The 19,134-nt window shown below is 44.0% G+C and overlaps 1 protein-coding gene across 15 annotated transcripts in view; it reads left to right on the top strand.

Annotated features, from left to right (window-relative positions):
- The window catches only part of SUGT1 (SGT1 homolog, MIS12 kinetochore complex assembly cochaperone), a 184,836-nt gene that overhangs the window by 111,144 nt on the left and 54,558 nt on the right, over positions 1–19,134 (top strand). For all 15 annotated transcript variants that reach the window (XM_069758203.1, XM_069758199.1, XM_069758193.1 and 12 more), the window contains one exon: positions 2,245–2,352. In XM_069758203.1, coding sequence (XP_069614304.1) covers positions 2,245–2,352 — 108 coding nt within the window. The remainder of the gene's footprint in view (positions 1–2,244; positions 2,353–19,134) is intronic.

Below are 19,134 nucleotides of genomic sequence, written 5' to 3'. Positions count from 1 at the left end.
TCAGACTTGGCAAAAGGTTCACCTTCCAACAAGAGAATTACCCTACCTTACAGCTAAAATTACAAAGGAGTGGCTTCGGAACAACTCTGTGACCATTCTTGACTGGCCCATCCAGAGCCCTGACCTAAACCCAATTGAGCTTCTCTGGAGAGACCTGAAACTGGCTGTCCACCAACGTTCACCATCCAACCTGATGGAACTAGAGAGGATCTGCAAGGAAGAATGGCAGAGGATCCCCAAATCCAGGTGTGAAAAACTTGTTGCATCATTTCCAAGAAAACTCATGGCTGTACTAGCTCAAAAGGTGCTTCTACTCAATACTGAGTAAAGGGTCTGAATACTTATGACCATGTGATATTTCAGTTTTTATTTTTTAATACATTTTGCAAAAATTACTACATTCCTGTTTTGTTTTTTAGTCAAGATGGGGTGCAGGGTGTACATTAATGAGAAAAAAGAACTTTTTTGAATTTACCAAATGGCTGCATTGAAACAGAGTGAAAAATTTAAAGCCTAGGGACATAACTACAATATGGGGACATGACTACAATATGGGGACCTGGATGGGGGCATATCTACAACATGGGGACCTGGATGGGGACATAACTACAATGTCCTGGATATGGGGTGATAGCTACAATATGGGGACATAACTGCAATATGAGTGCACATTTGTTATCCCCACATCCAAAGCGACCCAAACTCTAAAAATATAAGATAAACACAGCAAAATGGTTCAAAAGGTGTATAGAAAAAAATGGCATCACTAAAAATGTGATTTTGCCCTTGAAAGAATGCGGCCCCCCAAATTCAATTTTTTTTATATGCCGCCCATATACCCAGCCGAGTTTGAGACCCCAGCTCTAAATGCAGGGCGTTCCTTGGGCAATAAGCAGTCACTGCTCAGTACACAGTGTAATCATTGTAATCCATCCTCTGCAACTTGACGGACATCCTGCTCCGCTGCCTGTCAGTCAAGTTGCAGTGGTAGTACAGTCGTGCTCACTGCGAACTGAGCGGTGACTCTTTACTGTCCCGGGGCCGTCCCGATGACTGGAAGTGAACTGAACGGGAGTGGGGAGAATAATAATAATAATAATAATAATTTTATTTATATAGCGCCAACATATTCCGCAGCGCTTTACAAATTATAGAGGGGACTTGTACAGACAATAGACATTACAGCATAACAGAAATACAGTTCAAAACAGATACCAGGAGGAGTGAGGGCCCTGCTCGCAAGCTTGAATGTAGCTTCATTTTCACCCTGCAGCCATACTAACAATTAGACACCTGCACAAGTTTAAAATGATATTTACTAACAGATATCCGCCATGACAGCAAATAAATACAGGTTTTTTGTTTGGTTTTTGTGGTTGAAGAATCTATGACATATTTGTAACGTACTCTGTGTCAATGACTAAATGTAACCCAATTATTTTATTTTAGAAATGTTATTAAATCAGAATTGTGTTCACCTTTGCTGAACGTCTTTATATAAGAGCGTCCAAAGAGCAGTTCTGTAATGTGATTAGCAGCAACCCACAGTCTTCTTCCTAAAGGAAGGATCTAGTTGTCCTGAAATAGCGGGAGTCCTGCTGACGGTGACACCGCCACAGCCATCCTGCATGATTGTAATTCCCTTGACTCTGAGAACAGTCCGATTAATACTTCCGCATTGGGGAATTGTTTTTTATGCAGTTTTCTCATTTCTAAATATGTCCTTATTTAAAAGCAGAAGAAACATGACATGGCGCACACAAAATACATTTTGCATTATAAAAAAAAATCGGTTTACTGCTCTTTTTGAAAACCTTTTCATTCATTCCACAGAAATGTTCCCCTGTATAAATTATGACCATGCCTCTAGTAATTTGACAGCTGTGGATTACCTCCTAGCCGATCCCATCCTGTGTAATGGTTGCATTTTTGTGATTTTGTGAAATAACATTAGTTCATGTCAGCCCTACATACCAATTTCTAAGACTTGAAAAGCAGCACCTGCTCCCCACCACTGTAAGTGAATGCCGGCGATTCTGAATCTGCTGTTGCATATATTTACAATTGACCCTGTATCTTAATTACGAATCATTTCTTTCAGTATTCATTTTTCACAGTAATATGAGGCATCACTGTGCAGGGAGCCGTCTGGGCACATTGTTCTGAGGTTTACTCTGTTTTTTTCTCATTTTGTAAAGTATCTTTCTGGTTTTCTATAACTCAGATTGCATTTCTCTTTTACAGTTAACGTTAAATGTGAACCTTCCTTCAGATGAAAATTACAACCTGACACTCTTCTTATTTCACTCGATTGTGCCAGAACAAAGTACATTTAAAGTACTTTCAACAAAGGTGAGTCTTCTAATTTTCCCGGATTTTTCTGCCTTCTGTGGTTGGCTGTTATCCCGATAGCATTACACCTGTTAAACCTTTTCAATAGGATCTGTGACAATTTCTAGCAGCTGTGACTATTGCCACAAGAAACAGAGATTCTAGCTAAAATACCATATTTTCTGCTGTATAAGACGACTGGGCGTATAAGACGATCCCCAACTTTTCCATATAAAATAAGGAATTTGGGATATACCCGCCGTATAAGACGGGGGTCATCTTATACGCCCAGTCATCTTATACGGCGTGTGCGGTGCGTATGGTTCACAGGGTCTGGAGGAGAGGAGACTCTCCTTCAGGCCCTGGGATCCATATGCATGTAAAAAATAAAGAATAAAAATAAAAAATATGGATATACTCACCCTCGGACGGCCCCTGGCTCTCAGCGGTGCAAGCAGCAGCCTCCGATCCTAAGAATGCATTGAGCGTAGGACCTGCGATGACGTTGCGGAAACTGTGCACCTTCCCATGAGAAATTGCACAACTAATTTTGGTGTCCATTTTCTCTTGTTACCCTTGTGAAAATAAAAAAAAAAAGTTCGGGTCTAAACTAAATTGTTTGTGAAAAAAGTAAAATGTTAATTTTCTCCTTCCGCATTGCTTCAGTTCTCGTGAAGCACCTGAAGGGTTAATAAACTTCGTGAATGTGGTTTTGAGTACCTTGAGGGGTGTCACTTTTGGGTATTTTCTGTCATGTAGGCCCCTCAGTGTCACTTCAATTGTGAGGCGGTCCCTTAAAAAAATGGTTTTGTAAATTTTGTCGAAAAGATGAGAAATTGCTGGTCAATTTTTAACCCTTCTAACTTCCTCATACAAAAAAAAAATGTTTCTATAATTGTGCTGATGCACAAAAAGTAAAGTAGACATGTGGGAAATGTTATTAACTATTTTGTGTGACACAAGTCTCTAGTTTAAGGGCACAAAAATTAAAATTGCAACATTTTCTAAATTATTGACAGTTCTGTTTTTTCATAAATAAACGCAAGTAATATCGAATACATTTTACTATTATCATGAAGTACAATATGTCACGAAAAAGCAGTCTTAGGCTATGTGCACACGATGCAGATTTAGTGCAGATCTGCAGCATTTTTTTCTGCGCAGAAACACTGGAGATCTGAACTGTGATTTACAGTACAATGTAAATCAATGTGAAAAAAAGAAAGCTGTGCACATGGTGCAGAAAAATCCGACACATACTGATCAGATGCTGATGTCATTTCTAAGGTTCGGTCATCAATATTATATACCCAGAAAACCCCTTTAAAGGTACCTTCACACTCAGCGACGCTGCAGCGATACCGACAACGATGTCGATTGCTGCAGCGTCGCTGTTTGGTCGCTGGAGAGCTGTCGCACAGACAGCTCTCCAGCGACCAACGATGCCGGTAACCAGGGTAAACATCGGGTTACTAAGCGCAGGGCCGCGCTTAGTAACCCGATCTTTACCTTGGTTTCCATCGTAAAAGTAAAAAAAAAAACACTACATACTTACCTTCCGGTGTCTGTCCCCGGCGCTGTGCTTTCCTGCACTGACTGTGAGCAGAGCGGCCGGAAAGCAGAGCGGTGACGTCACTGCTGTGCTTTCCGGCTGGCCGGCGCTCACAGCCAGTGCAGGAAAGCACAGCGCCGGGGACAGACAGCGGAAGGTAAGTATGTAGTGTTTGTTTTTTTTAACTTTTACTCTGGTAACCAGGGTAAACATCGGGTTACTAAGCGCAGCCCTGCGCTTAGTAACCCGATGTTTACCCTGGTTACCAGTGAAGACATCGCTGAATCGGCGTCACACACGCCGATTCAGCGATGTCTGCAGGGAGTCCAGCGACGAAATAAAGTGCTGGACTTTCTGCAGCGACCAACGACATCACAGCAGGATCCTGATCGCTGCTGCGTGTCAAACTGAACGATATCGCTAGCCTGGACGCTGCAACGTCACGGATCGCTAGCAATATCGTTCAGTGTGACGGTACCTTAAGTAACCACTAAAGTTTGACATTTGAAGCAAACTTAAAATAAATCTGTCAGGAGGTTTTTGCTATGTAATCTGAACACATCATAAGGTTGTGGTTAAAGCACAGATTTCAGAGATACCTGTCTTATTTTCTCTGTCCTTTTGTTTACTTGCAGTGATTGTTATGGCACCAGGAGCTTATCATTGTGCTCATGTGCTGCTGTGTCCAAGCAAGCCAGATTAGGCCCCCTTCTGTGATAAGCAGCTCATTGTCTATAGATAGTGTAAATGCAGAGCCTGGTGTGGGTGGGGTTAGCCTCCTTAGCTCTGCTGCATTGCTAAGTCTAAAGGTTCCTTCACACTAAACGACGCTGCAGCGATACCGACAACGATCCGGATCGCTGCAGCGTCGCTGTTTGGTCGCTGGAGAGCTGTCACACAGACAGCTCTCCAGCGACCAACGATCCCGAGGTCCCCGGTAACCAGGGTAAACATCGGGTAACTAAGCGCAGGGCCGCGCTTAGTTACCCGATGTTTACCCTGGTTACCATCCTAAAAAGTAAAAAAACAAACGCTACATACTTACCTACCGCTGTCTGTCCTCGGCGCTCTGCTTCTCTGGTCTGGCTGTGAGCGCCGGGCAGCCGGAAAGCAGAGCGGTGACGTCACCGCTCTGCTTTCCGGCCGCTGTGCTCACAGCCAGACCAGAGAAGCAGAGCGCCGAGGACAGACAGCGGTAGGTAAGTATGTAGCGTTTGTTTTTTTACTTTTTAGGATGGTAACCAGGGTAAACATCGGGTAACTAAGCGCGGCCCTGCGCTTAGTTACCCGATGTTTACCCTGGTTACCAGCGAAGACATCGCTGAATCGGTGTCACACACGCCGATTCAGCGATGTCTGCGGGGAGATCCAGCGACCAAATAAAGTTCTGGACTTTCTTCCCCGACCAGCGACAGCACAGCAGGGGCCTGATCGCTGCTGCCTGTCACACTGGACGATATCGCTAGCGAGGACGCTGCAACGTCACGGATCGCTAGCGATATCGTCTAGTGTGACGGTACCTTAAAAGCGCTCTGTGTCAGAACGGCTGCATCCTGTAAACTAGGTGATGCATATCTGGAATCATTATGCTGCTCTCAGATGAGGTAGCAAAAACCTGCTGATATCCCCTTTAACTCTTTCCCGAAATAAACAATTTCAGTTTTGTGTTTTTGTTTTTGTACTTGCTGGATTATTGCTGCATATAGCAAAAATCACTGTCTTTGAAACTTTCAGGGTATGTGTCCACGTTCAGGATTGCATCAAGATTTGGTCAGGATTTTATGTCAGTATTTGTAAGCCAAAACCAGGAGTGGAACAATTAGAGGAAAAGTATAATAGAAACATATGCACCACTTCTGTATTTATCACCCACTCCTGGTTTTGGCTTACAAATACTGACATAAAATCCTGACCAAATCCTGATGCAATCCTGAACGTGGACACATACCCTCACGGGCTGGGTTTCAATGGAGCTCCATGGTGACAAGCGCTGAAGTCTCCAATAGACTCATGGCTCTCTTAGCAACCCATCAGCCCCCCCCTCCCCCAATTCTATGCATAGAATAATGCGCTTCCATGCTGGCACATTGTTAGTGCCGCTGTCATCGTTTGATAGCTGCATTTAACAGGTTAGCAGTCATTATCATGGCTCCGCTTCACCTGTGGCTGTTAGACGCAGTTTGTTGCTGTAAGGCCATGTGCACACTTTCAGTATTTGATCAGTATTTTACCTCCGTATTTGTAAGCCAAAACCAGGAGTGGAACAATCGAAGTAAAAGTATAATGGAAACTCATCACAACTTCTGTATTTATCGCCCACTTCTGGTTTACTGACCAAATACTGAATGAATGTGGCCTAACACACAACCATTATCTGCCAGGTATGGAGTAGGCTAAGCATTAGCCCGCTTATACACCCGCTACCGACTTGCGGCATACACGCACACTACCGTTCAAAAGTTTAGGGTCACCCAGACAATTTTGTGTTCTCATACTTTTATTAATCAAATGAGTTACCGACTGAATTGAAAATCTAGTCCAGACATTGACAAGGTTCGAAAAAAAGATTTTTATTTGAAATAATAATTTTCTCCTTCAAACTTTGCCTTCGTCAAAGAATGCTCCCTTTGCAGCAATTACAGCATTGCAGACCTTTGGCATTCTAGCACTTAATTTGCTGAGGTAATCTGGAGAAATATCACCCCATGCTTCCAGAAGTCCCTCCCACAAGTTGATTTGGCTTGATGGACACTTTTTTCCGTACCATACTGTCAAGCTGCTCCCACAACAGCTCAATGGGGTTGAGATCTGGTGACTGCGCTGGCTACTCCATTACAGATAGAATACCAGCTGCCTGCTTCTTCCCTAAATAGTTCTTGCATAATTTGGAGGTGTGCTTTGGGTCATTGTCCTGTTTTAGGATGAAATTGGCTCCAATCAAGCGCTGTCCACAGGGTTTGGCATGGCGTTGCAAAATGGAGTGATAGCCTTCCTTATTCAATATTCCTTTTACCTTGTACAAATCTCCCACTTTACCAGCACCAATGCAACCCCAGACCATCATATTACCTCCACCATGCTTGACAGATGGTGTCAGGCACTCTTCCAGCATCTTTTCAGTTCTGCGTCTCACAAATGTGTGTGTGATCCAAACACCTAAAAATTGGATTTGTCTGTCCATAACACTTTTTTCCAATCTTCCACTGTCCAATGTCTGTGTTCTTTTGCCCATATTAATCTTTGCCTTTTATTAGCCAGTCTCGGATATGGCTTTTTCTTTGCCACTCTGCCCTGAAGGCCAGCAACCTGGAGTCACCTCTTCACTGTAGATGTTGACACTGGCGTTTTGGGTGTACTATTTAATGAAGCTGCCAGTTGAGGACCTGTGAGGTGTTGATTTCACAAGCTACAGACTGTAATGTACAGGTCCTTCTCAAAAAATTAGCATATAGTGTTAAATTTCATTATTTACCATAATGTAATGATTACAATTAAACTTTCATATATTATAGATTCATTATCCACCAACTGAAATTTGTCAGGTCTTTTATTGTTTCAATACTGATGATTTTGGCATACAACTCCTGATAACCCAAAAAACCTGTCTCAATAAATTAGCATATTTCACCCATCCAATCAAATAAAAGTGTTTTTTAATAACAAACAAAAAAACCAACAAATAATAATGTTCAGTTATGCACTCAATACTTGGTCGGGAATCCTTTGGCAGAAATGACTGCTTCAATGCGGCGTGGCATGGAGGCAATCAGCCTGTGACACTGCTGTGATGTTATGGAGGCCCAGGATGCTTCAATAGCGGCCTTAAGCTCATCCAGAGTGTTGGGTCTTGCGTCTCTCAACTTTCTCTTCACAATATCCCACAGATTCTCTATGGGGTTCAGGTCAGGAGAGTTGGCAGGCCAATTGAGCACAGTAATACCATGGTCAGTAAACCATTTACCAGTGGTTTTGGCACTGTGAGCAGGTGCCAGGTCGTGCTGAAAAATGAAATCTTCATCTCCATAAAGCATTTCAGCCGATGGAAGCATGAAGTGCTCCAAAATCTCCTGATAGCTAGCTGCATTGACCCTGCCCTTGATGAAACACAGTGGACCAACACCAGCAGCTGACATGGCACCCCACACCATCACTGACTGTGGGTACTTGACACTGGACTTCAGGCATTTTGGCATTTCCTTCTCCCCAGTCTTCCTCCAGACTCTGGCACCTTGATTTCCGAATGACATGCAAAATTTGCTTTCATCAGAAAAAAGTACTTGGGACCACTTGGCAACAGTCCAGTGCTGCTTCTCTGTAGCCCAGGTCAGGCGCCTCTGCCGCTGTTTATGGTTCAAAAGTGGCTTTACCTGGGGAATGCGGCACCTGTAGCCCATTTCCTGCACACGCCTGTGCACGGTGGCTCTGGATGTTTCCACACCAGACTCAGTCCACTGCTTCCTCAGGTTCCCCAAGGTCTGGAATCGGTCCTTCTCCACAATCTTCCTTAGGGTCCGGTCTCCTCTTCTCGTTGTACAGCGTTTTCTGCCACATTGTTTCCTTCCAACAGACTTACCATTGAGGTGCCTTGATACAGCACTCTGGGAACAGCCTATTTGTTGAGAAATTTCTTTCTGGGTCTTACCCTCTTGCTTGAGGGTGTCAATGATGGCCTTCTTGACATCTGTCAGGTCGCTAGTCTTACCCATGATGGGGGTTTTGAGTAATGAACCAGGCAGGGAGTTTATAAAAGCCTCAGGTATCTTTTGCATGTGTTTAGAGTTAATTAGTTGATTCAGAAGATTAGGGTAATAGGTCGTTTAGAGAACCTTTTCTTGATATGCTAATTTATTGAGACAGGTTTTTTGGGTTATCAGGAGTTGTATGCCAAAATCATCAGTATTGAAACAATAAAAGACCTGACAAATTTCAGTTGGTGGATAATGAATCTATAATATATGAAAGTTTAATTGTAATCATTACATTATGGTAAATAATGAAATTTAACACTATATGCTAATTTTTTGAGAAGGACCTGTACTTGTCTTGTTGCTCAGTTGTGCAGCGGGGCCTCCCAGTTCTTTTTCTACTCTTGTTAGAGCCTGTTTGTGCTCTCCCCTGAAGGGAGTAGTACACACCGTTGTAGGAAATCTTCAGTTTCTTGGCAATCTCTCGCATGGAATAGCCTTCATTTCTAAGAACAAGAATAGACTGTCGAGTTTCACATGAAAGTTCTTTTTTTCTCCTGGCCATTTTGAGAGTTTAATGGAACCAACAAATGTAATGCTCCAGATTCTCAACTAGCTCAAAGGAAAGTCAGGTTTATAGGTTCTCTAATCAGCCAGATTGTTTTAATCTGTGCTAATATACTTGCACAAGGGTATTCTAACCATCCATTAGCCTTCTTACACAGTTAGCAAACACAAAGTATCATAAGACCACTGCAGTGGTGGTTGTTGGAAATAGGCCTCTCGACACCTATGAAGATATTGCATTACAAACCAGACGTTTGCAGCTAGAATAGTCATTTGCCACATTAACAATGTATAGAGTGTATTTCTGAATCATTTAATGTTAGCTTCATTGCAAAAAACTGTGCTTTTCTTTCAAAAATAAGGAAATTTCTCCTATACCTCATTGGGGGACACAGACCGTGGGTGTATGCTGCTGCCACTAGGAAGCTGACACTAAGTGATACAAAGAAAGTTCTCTCCTCCCCTGCAGTATACACCCTCCTGCTGGCTCTCAGCTAACCAGTTCTTGCTTAGTGTCTGTAGGAGGCACTTGGGTCTGGTTCAGACCCCAACGTTTTTATTTTATTTTTTACTTTTCTGTAAATTTTTATTTTTTAACTAACGGAGTGATGGGGCGACGGATCCTTTCAAGGTTCCGATCTCCCCCGAATCATCAATAGGCGATCACGCGGAGAGTTCCTACCCGTACCCTCTCCTGCGACGTAGGAATCCAAGCCTGAGCTCTCTTCAGGGGTGACGGTTCCTTCAAGTCCCGATCTCCCCACACCAGCAGCAGGCAACTACCATGAGTGTCACCTCCATGTATCCTCTCCTGGAGCCAGGCCTATAGCCGGACAACTGGCCGTGTCCACCCAGAGGCTTGAACTCCGTGGATGTACAGAGGCCCCTCTCTTTGGCGTCCGAGCAGCCCCCACTGTCCCACCACGGTTAAAGCGGATGGCACAAGCAGGCGGACGGTTCCTCTCCACCTCCCTAACAAAGGGATGGTAGATGGAGGTTTATCCCTCTATCAGTGCACCTGCAGCAGAACAGAGTGTGTGCGCTTTCCTCGGTGCTGAAGCCCAGTCATCGCGGCGACTCCATGCCAGGACGCACACCGATGCTGAGTGGATCCAGTCAGTGATGGGCCTCTGCAGTGGGATATTCACATGCTGACAGGCAGCCTCAGCTTCCCTGTGGCCCACCTCCCTGAGGTAACGCTCTGGCCGGCTGCAAAAATTTAGCCCCCGGCTTCGGCCGATGGGTAGGCCACATCCCGGAAGCTGCGCCCGCACCATGGCCCGCTATGTCAGCTCCGCCCACCTTTCTGGCGCTTCTTCCCTGGCACAGGAGCGATCGATTCACTCGGCAATACTGGTATTGCTCACGCCTGCTGCAGAAATTTAGGCCCGGCTTGGGCCTATTCATGGAAGTCACGAGGCTCCGCCCACATAACGTCTGTGGCTCCGCCGCCCAAATTGGTGCCTCTCGCTCGCTGCAAGACTTTACCACCTCTGCAGCTCCCAGTGGCCATCTTGGTCTACCCTGCCAGCACACACATACACACACACAGGGACTATGGTTTTGCATTAAAGGGGCACAACTACTCTGCAACCGAGTAAGGGAGTACTGCATAAAGGCACATGACCAGTATTCCCTAGTTTTAAAGGCACATGATCCGTATTCCCTGGTCTTAAAGGCACAGAACCAGTGTTCCCTAGTCTTAAAGGCACAGGGCCAGTATTCCTGGTCTTAAAGGCACATGACCAGTATTCCCTGGTCTTAAAGGTACATGACCAGTATTCCCTGGTCCTAAAGGCACATTACCAGTATTACCTTTTTTTAGAGGCGCATGACCAATATTTCCTGTTCTTAAAGGCGCATGGCCAGTATTCCTTGGTCTTAAGGGCAGATGACCAGCATTCCCTGGTCTTAATGGCACATGACCAGCATTCCCTGGTCTTAAGGGCACATGACCAGCATTCCCTGGTCTTAAGGGCAGATGACCAGCATTCCCTGGTCTTAAGGGCACATGACCAGAATTCCCTGGTCTTAAGGGCACATGACCAGCATTCCCTGGTCTTAAGGGCACATGACCAGCATTAAGGTTCTACCGCAGGTCCACTGCCTTCTGGCGGGTCACCCCATCCATTTCAATCGGACAATCCCACGTCTGTCCCATACATCAGTCTTCTAGCAGGTACCCACGGTCAGGCGTCATGGCCGAGGTATCTCACATTCTCTGTTGGGCCACGATCTATCATTTGGTGATCTCGGCACTACACATCTCAGGAGTAGAACTCCGGGCGGCGGATGCTGTCAGGGTCCCACCTCATGTGAGTGGGAACTTCACCCTGAAGTCTTCCATCAGATCTGTCTTCTCTGGAGCATTCCAGATGTAGGTCGGATGGCGTCCAGACTGAACACCAATGTACTATAAGTTCATGGTTCGGCCTCCAAGTCCAAAAGCCATCGCAGTGCATGCACTGGTCCTTCCATGGTACCAGTTTCCTTCGCCCCTCTTCCACTACTTCCGAGAATTTTTCGGAAGCAGGAAAGGGCCCCAGTGATCCTGGGAGATCCGCACTGACCATGTCAGGTTTTTCACGTTTGCGGAACTAGTATTTTTCCGTCTTACTGCAACAAAACTGCAAATATAGACTTCTTCGCAGAGAGTCTTCACGTGTGGTTCTTCCCTATCGCATACCGTTAGATCTTTGGGACCTTAATGATCTTGGAGTCTTACAGTAGACTCTTTTTGATCCGAACAGACTTTACTATCAGGGAAGGTTGCCTTTTTTTCTCTGCGATCTCCTCATCCTGACGAGTCTTCTCAGCTAGCCGCTCTGTTCTTTCAGAACTATTTCCCTTATCATCGAGGTTTCTTGGATTCTAGGCACCAGGCGTCGGCATAGCACGCCTGCAAGCTTGCGAGGTATTCCAGTCCGCATTCGTTCTTGAAGCACTATAATTCCCAGACTTCCACAGATGTGAGTCTGGATAGGGGGACTCTGCAGGCCGCGGTGTCGCACTTGTAAGTAGCGGTTACACAGGGCCTGATCTGATGTGGTCCTCACCCAGGGACTGCTTTGGGACGTCCCACGGTCTGTGTCCCCAATGAGGCGTAGGAGGAATAGGTATTTTTGTGTACTCACCGTAAAATCCTTTTCTCCGAGCCATTCATTGGGGTCACAGCTCCCACCCTATTATTAGCTTGGGCTTGTTTTATAATTTAACATGCTATACTCTCATATATAATGTGACATGTTATATGCTCATATATTGTTTATTTATCTCCTACTGCTTTTGCACCGAACTTGTTAGCTGAGAGCCAGCAGGCGGGTGTATACTGCAGGGGAGGAGCTAACTTTCTTTGTATCACTTAGGCTTCTTTCACATTTCCGTCGGTACGCGGCCGTCGCTAATCGTCGGCGTGACGTACCGATGGACGTTGTGAAAATTCGGCACAATGTGGGCAGCGGATGCAGTTTTTCAACACATCTGCTGCCCATTCTAAAGTCCCAGGGAGGAGAGGGCGGAGCTCCGGCCGCGCATGCGCAGTAGGAATTTCAGGACCCGACTTACGAAAAAAACGTTCCCTTGAATGACCGACGCATCCAGTGCATGGCGTATGGAATGTGTGTCCATATGTCGGGATGCGTCGGTAATTCAAGTCTATGTGCAAAAAACGCATCCTGCGGGCAACTTTGCAGGATGCGTTTTTTGCACAGAATGACGCATTGCGATGTCCCTAAACGACGGAAGTGTGAAAGAGGCCTTAGTGTCAGCCTCATAGTGGCACCAGCATACACCCACGGTCTGTGTCCCCCAATGAATGGCTCGGAGAAAAGGATTTTACGGTGAGTACACAAAAATCCCTATTTCTAAGTGACCCTAAACTTTTGAACGGTAATGTATGGCAGATGTTGGTAAGGGGTTAAATGCGGTGTAACATGAAAACCTTTTTTCCTCTTTGATCAGATACCTGTGAACTGAGGAACAGGCTTCATAGATGCCAGATTGCCATAGGATTCCTCTGAAATGGGATTCACCTGCAAATCTTTGCCTTATGCAAGTAACACAGCCGTGTAGTCCCAGAGAATACAAGGACAAATATGGCTGGTAAATGTAGAGAAATATTTTTGATAGGATGCAATGGAAATAAATAACACGGCACTCTGGAATAATGCTGCTGGTGGTGCTCAAGTCGAATGTCCAACCCATACAATTAGGCAAAAAAATTACTTGGCACTCAGTATTTGAAAAAAATTATTCCTTCTTTATTGTACATCCTGACCAAATAAATTAAATTAAACATTTTCGGTCCGTCATAGGACCATCATCAGAATATCCTTATTGGAGAAAACTGGAAAAGAAACACTTTGTTATAATATCCCGATTGAAGAAAGTGAATCCACAGTTAACAGTTTTGTGCTGGATGTCATAAGAAATAATGGGAATAAAGGCGGCTGTATGCAGCCTGGTGATGGTAATGCCAACTGGACCTGGTGGGGCTATTCACATAACAGGAGAGAAACATCGCTACTTGAATATGCAAAGGACTTGCGACAGGAATGGCGCTGAGTGCCTCGGTAAGACATATGGCAAGCCCACCCTTCAGTAGGAACGCCCAGGAGGGGGAAAGCTAATGTGACCCTGTGGGGCTGTGACGTGGTAAGACATGAGCAGCACTCCAGTACTTGGCAGGAAACTTGCAAAGGGGATGATTCTTATCACACAGGTCCGTCATGTGGCGATACCACCGGTGAGTGAGAGGGCTATGGAGGAAGGCTGGATTTACAATAAAGAAGGAATCACTTTTTTCAAATACTGAGTGCCAAGTAATTTTTTTTGCTTTTGATAGAATGCAAGTTATGTTATGAAGATAATTTTACATTCTCCTATAAAAAAAAAAAAAAGTTTTCTACATTCTTTTTTTTTTTCTTTTCTACTTCAGAAAACTTACAAGTTTGTCCATCAGGAGCTGTTAGAGGCAGACCTCTCTGCTGCACTGGTGCTGATTAATAGGGTTCACAGATCAATAGCTGGAGAAGTTGTGATGGCAGTGACTGCTCCATAGTTCCTGGGGCATAGTTCTAGAGAAACTCTGACTTGTGACCTGATCCATATTTTCTTTCTACCTGGTTTATCTCAAGGATAGCTACATGTTTACAGTGTACGTGATCATATTTTAGAGAGAACCCAAAGCTTTTATGGCGCTGTTAATGGCATATAATGGTTGTATTTTGGGCAGTCTATTTCACATAGAAGCGTACTGGTGTTTTTCTGCCTCATTGGTACAAAATCCTACATGGGAAAACATTTCTATATAATATTCAGTAGCAGATTATGGTGCTGTCTTGCCCTATAAGTATTAATTTCATCAGAAAATAACCTATTATTCAATTTAGGTTTTTATGTTAAATGTATTTTCATTTTTCATATTTTTTTTATTTTTCATAGCACTATATTAAAAAGAATATGAATCTTGCACTCTTCCCTCTGTCCACCCTGCCTAATACTTTCATACTTCCTGTTCTGCACAGATCACTTTTCGTCAGCTTCATTGGTTGTAATACATAGGAAGTTATACTTGGGCTCTGAATCATTCAGTTCTACAAGATAACTTTCTAGTCATGCTGCGATCTGGGTGAAGGTCATTGTGTGGAGAGGGAGAGGAGGGGATCCCGTGCGTTGATTGGTAGACCCTGTGTTGTCACCTGTGTATAGAGGTGTTACCTGTCATTGTAATCCTGCCTCTGATATTGAGATGACAGTCTGTACAGGACAGGACCTATGAGTCTCTAGTATCAAGCGTAGGGGCTAGATTTCTGATATACTGAAATTGAAAAAAAACATTTGCCTTAAATATGATCTATTGTTTAAAAGAATATTTTTAAGATGCATTGTCTAAATGAGGGTTTATTTGTCAGTTGTACAATGCTGTTTAGCACCTTTCGGGACACACTGTGCATTAATTAAAAAAAACCTGAAATTTACAGTTGTGCTCAAAAGTTTACATACCTCAGCAGAATTTTTGCTTTTTTGGCCTATTTTAAGAGAATATGAATGATAGCGCCAAAACTTTTTCTCCACTCATGGTTAGTGGTTGGGTAAAGCCATTTATTGTCAAACTACTGTATTTTCTCTTTTTAAAACATAATGACAATACAAAACATCCAAATGACCCTGATCAAAAGTTCACATATCCTGGTGATTTTGACCTGATAACATGCACAGAAGTTGACACAAATGGGTTTGAATGGCTACTAGAGGTAACATCCTCTCCTGTGACCTGTTTGCTTGTAATCAGTGTGTACATAAAAGCTGAGTATCGTATATACCGTACAAGTATAAGCCGAGATTTTCAGCCCATTTTTTGGGGTCTGAAAGTGCCTCTCTCGGCTTATACTCGAGTCATTGTCCCAGGGGGGGTCGGCGTGGGAGAGGGAGTGGCAGCTGTCAAATCATACTTTCCTGCTCCCGGCGTGTCTCTGCACGTTCCTGCTTCTCCGGCGCCTGCAGCTTCTTCCTGTGTTCAGCGGCCACGTGGTACCACTCATTAAAGTAATGAATATGGACGCATGGGGACTGGAGTATTGCGTGATATTAACTTATCCGTGTTCCACCGCCGGGCGCTGCTATGTCTTCTGCCTCCTCTGCCTGTGACGTTCAGGTCAGAGGGCGCAATGACGCGATTAGTGTACGCGCTGCCCTCTGCCTGAACAGTCACTGACGAGGACGCGGAAGACACAGCGGCGCCCAGCGGTGGAACGCGGACAGGTGAATATTGCAAGTGCCGGGGGCCTGCTGAGGACAAGAGGTGAGTATGTGATTTTTTTTTTTTTATCGCAGCAGCCGGCTATGGGGCAAATGTTTCTATGGAGCATCTTATGGGGCCATAATTGTCCTATGCAGCATTGTATGGGGCACATTATCTATGGAGCATCTTATGGGGCCCATCATAAACTATGGAGCATTTTAGGAAATATTTTATTATGGATCATCTTATGGGGCCATCATGAACTGTATGGAGCATTATATGGGGCTCCTGATTCAATATGGATATTTAAAAACATTTAATCTTCTGATGTCTCAATTAATTTAACTTTTATTGGTATCTATTTTTATTTTTGAAATTTACCAGTAGCTGCTGCATTTCCCACCCTAGCCTTATACTCGAGTCATTAAGTTTTCACAGTTTTTTGTGGCAAAATTATCGGTCTTGGCTTATACTCGGTCCGGCTTATACTCGAGTATATACGGTAAGTTTCTGGGATCCAGACAGACTCTTGCATCTTTCATCCAGCCACTGACGTTTCTGGATTGTGAATCATGGGGAAAGCGAAAGAATTGTCAATGGATCTATGGGATATGGGAAAAGGTCGTTGAACTGTATAAAACAGGAAAGGGATACAAAAAGATATCCAAGGAATTGATAATGTCAGTCAGCAGCGTTCAAACTGTGATTAACCAATTAAAAATCGGGGGCTCTGTAAAAACAAAACCACGGTCAGGTAGACCAGCAAAAATTTCTTCCCCAACTGCCTTAAAAATTGTTCTGGATGCAAAGAAAAATCCGCAAATAACATAAGCTGAAATAGAGAACTCCCTGAAAAATAGTGGTGTTGCTGTTTCAAGATGCACAATAAGGAGGCACTTCAAGAAAAGTGGGCTGCATGGTCAAGTCGCTAGAAGAAAGCCATTACTGTGCAAATGCCACAAAGTATCTTGCCTACAATACGCAAAACAGCCCAGAGAGAGGCCTCAAAACTTCTGGAGCAAAGTAATTTGGAGTGATGAGACCAAAATTGAACTTTTTGGCCACAACCTTAAATGTTACATTTGGAGTGAGGTCAACAAGGCCTATGTTGAAAGGAACACCATTCCTACTGTAAAGCATGGAGATTGATCACTGATGTTTTGGGGATGTGTGAGCTACAAAGACACAGGGAACTTTGTGAAAGTTGAAGGAAAGATGAATGCAGCACGTTATCCGCAAATACTGGAGGCAAACTTGCACTCATCTGCCCGGAAGCTGCGCGCGGGATGCACTTGGACATTCCAAACATGACAACGATCCAAAACACAAGGCCAAGTCGTCCTGTCGATGGCTACAGCAGACCAAAGTGAAGGTTCTGGAGTGGCCATATCTGTCTCCTGACCTCAATATCATTGAGCCACTCTGGGGAGATCTCAAGCGCGCAGTTCATGCTAGACAGTCCAGGAATTTACAGGAACTAGAGGCTTTTTGCCAAGAAGAGTGGGCAGCTTTACCATCGGAGAAAACAAAGCACCTCATCCACAACTACCACAAAAGACTTCAAGTTGTCATTGATGTTAGAGTGGCAATACACGGTATTTAGAAATGGGGTATGTGAACTTTTGATCAGGGTCATTTGGATGTTTTGGGTTGTCATTGTTTTAAAAAGAGAAAACACAGTAGTTTGACAATAAATGGCTTCACCCAACCACTATTTTAAACAATAGATCATTTTTAAGGCAAATGTTTTTCTTCAATTTCAGTATATCAGAAATCTAGCCCCTACGCTTGATACTAGAGACTCATAGGTCCTGTCCTGTACAGACTGTCATCTCAATATCAGAGGCAGGATTACAATGACAGGTAACACCTCTATACACAGGTGACAACACAGGGTCCACCAATCAACGCACGGGATCCCCTCCTCTCCCTCTCCACACAATGACCTTCACCCAGATCGCAACATGACTAGAAAGTTATCTTGTAGAACTGAATGATTCAGAAAACACTGTAGTTTGACAATAAATGGCTTTACCCAACCACTAACCATGAGTGGAGAAAAAGTTTTGGCGCTATCATTCATATTCTCTGAAAATAGGCCAAGAAAGCAAAAATTCTTCCGGGGTGTGTAAACTTTTGAGCAAGGTCTTGATTGTTGTACCTAGTATGTTGTGGTATTACTACGTCTGGCCTCCTTTGCTCTCGTGTTTAGGCTCTGGCCTGTACTAATAAATATACATGTAGGGTCAGTCAGTTAGCCTGCCTGTGATTGCCAGAGATGTATTCCATACCATAGACGTGACTGCTCCAAGCCAGAGCTGTATGTTAAATGGGAATATCTGACAAAAAAACTGCTTTTTTGGCGAGCAGAAAAAAAAATCATACTGGTTCTTGTTTAGTAATATATATTTCTGGATTCTGGAATAAACTGAAATGACTCGTAGCAACATGGAAATTGTAAAATGTCACATTAAACCTGATTTTTCTGCTCTGAGCTCCCTGTATATGTATTTTTTTCCCGTTATAGACATGGAAATATAGGCTGAGGCTTCCTCCCCTAGGAACGGTTCATTTAAATCTGCTTGAGGAAGCTGAAATGCTCTAGGTTAAAAACATAGTTCTTAGGAAATGACACAATAAAATAGACGGAATTTTGTATTCAACGAAGGTCGCTTTTATGAAAAAAATATTCTGTAGAAGACAGATCTTATGCCCTTAAGGCATTAGCATTCTCGGCATAACAGAGATGGAAACAGAATGCTATTGAAAATCCAGCCGATGAAAGGCATTGTCTGCGTGAGAATATCTATTCTTATGGCTGGCAGTAAATAACGCTCTGATGTTCGGGGAACACAAGCCTTAATTGCTTGCACTGTTTGACAGAAGCACAGGCTTGCTAGCATAGCTAATTAGTTTAGGGCACCGTAGTTTCTAATTAGTCAGAATATGTGGTGGCCTGCATGCAACTGGAGGTTTAGGTGGGGCATTTCTCATATAACTTGTGTCTGGAAATATGAATGTATGCAAATGCAACAGTTTATTAGATTGATGGCTTAAACAAAGAGGAAGAATACCAATTAGCGCCCGTGCCCTGGTGTGACAGCCGACCGTCTCTGTACATGGAGCGGGGCGCAGAAACGTCTACACAAGCCCCAATCAAAGACCAGCGGACACGTGCCGGCTCTGGACTCCTGTTTCCAGGCAGGCGATGTCTCCTTTATGCCCGCATTATACTTTGTTTAGGTGTAATTGAATAT

The sequence above is a fragment of the Ranitomeya imitator genome, chromosome 3 (assembly GCF_032444005.1).
Source record: "Ranitomeya imitator isolate aRanImi1 chromosome 3, aRanImi1.pri, whole genome shotgun sequence".
Taxonomy (NCBI): Eukaryota; Metazoa; Chordata; class Amphibia; order Anura; family Dendrobatidae; genus Ranitomeya; species Ranitomeya imitator.
The sequence above is the reverse complement of the archived record's forward strand: the minus strand, read 5'-3'. Positions and strand labels throughout refer to the sequence as shown.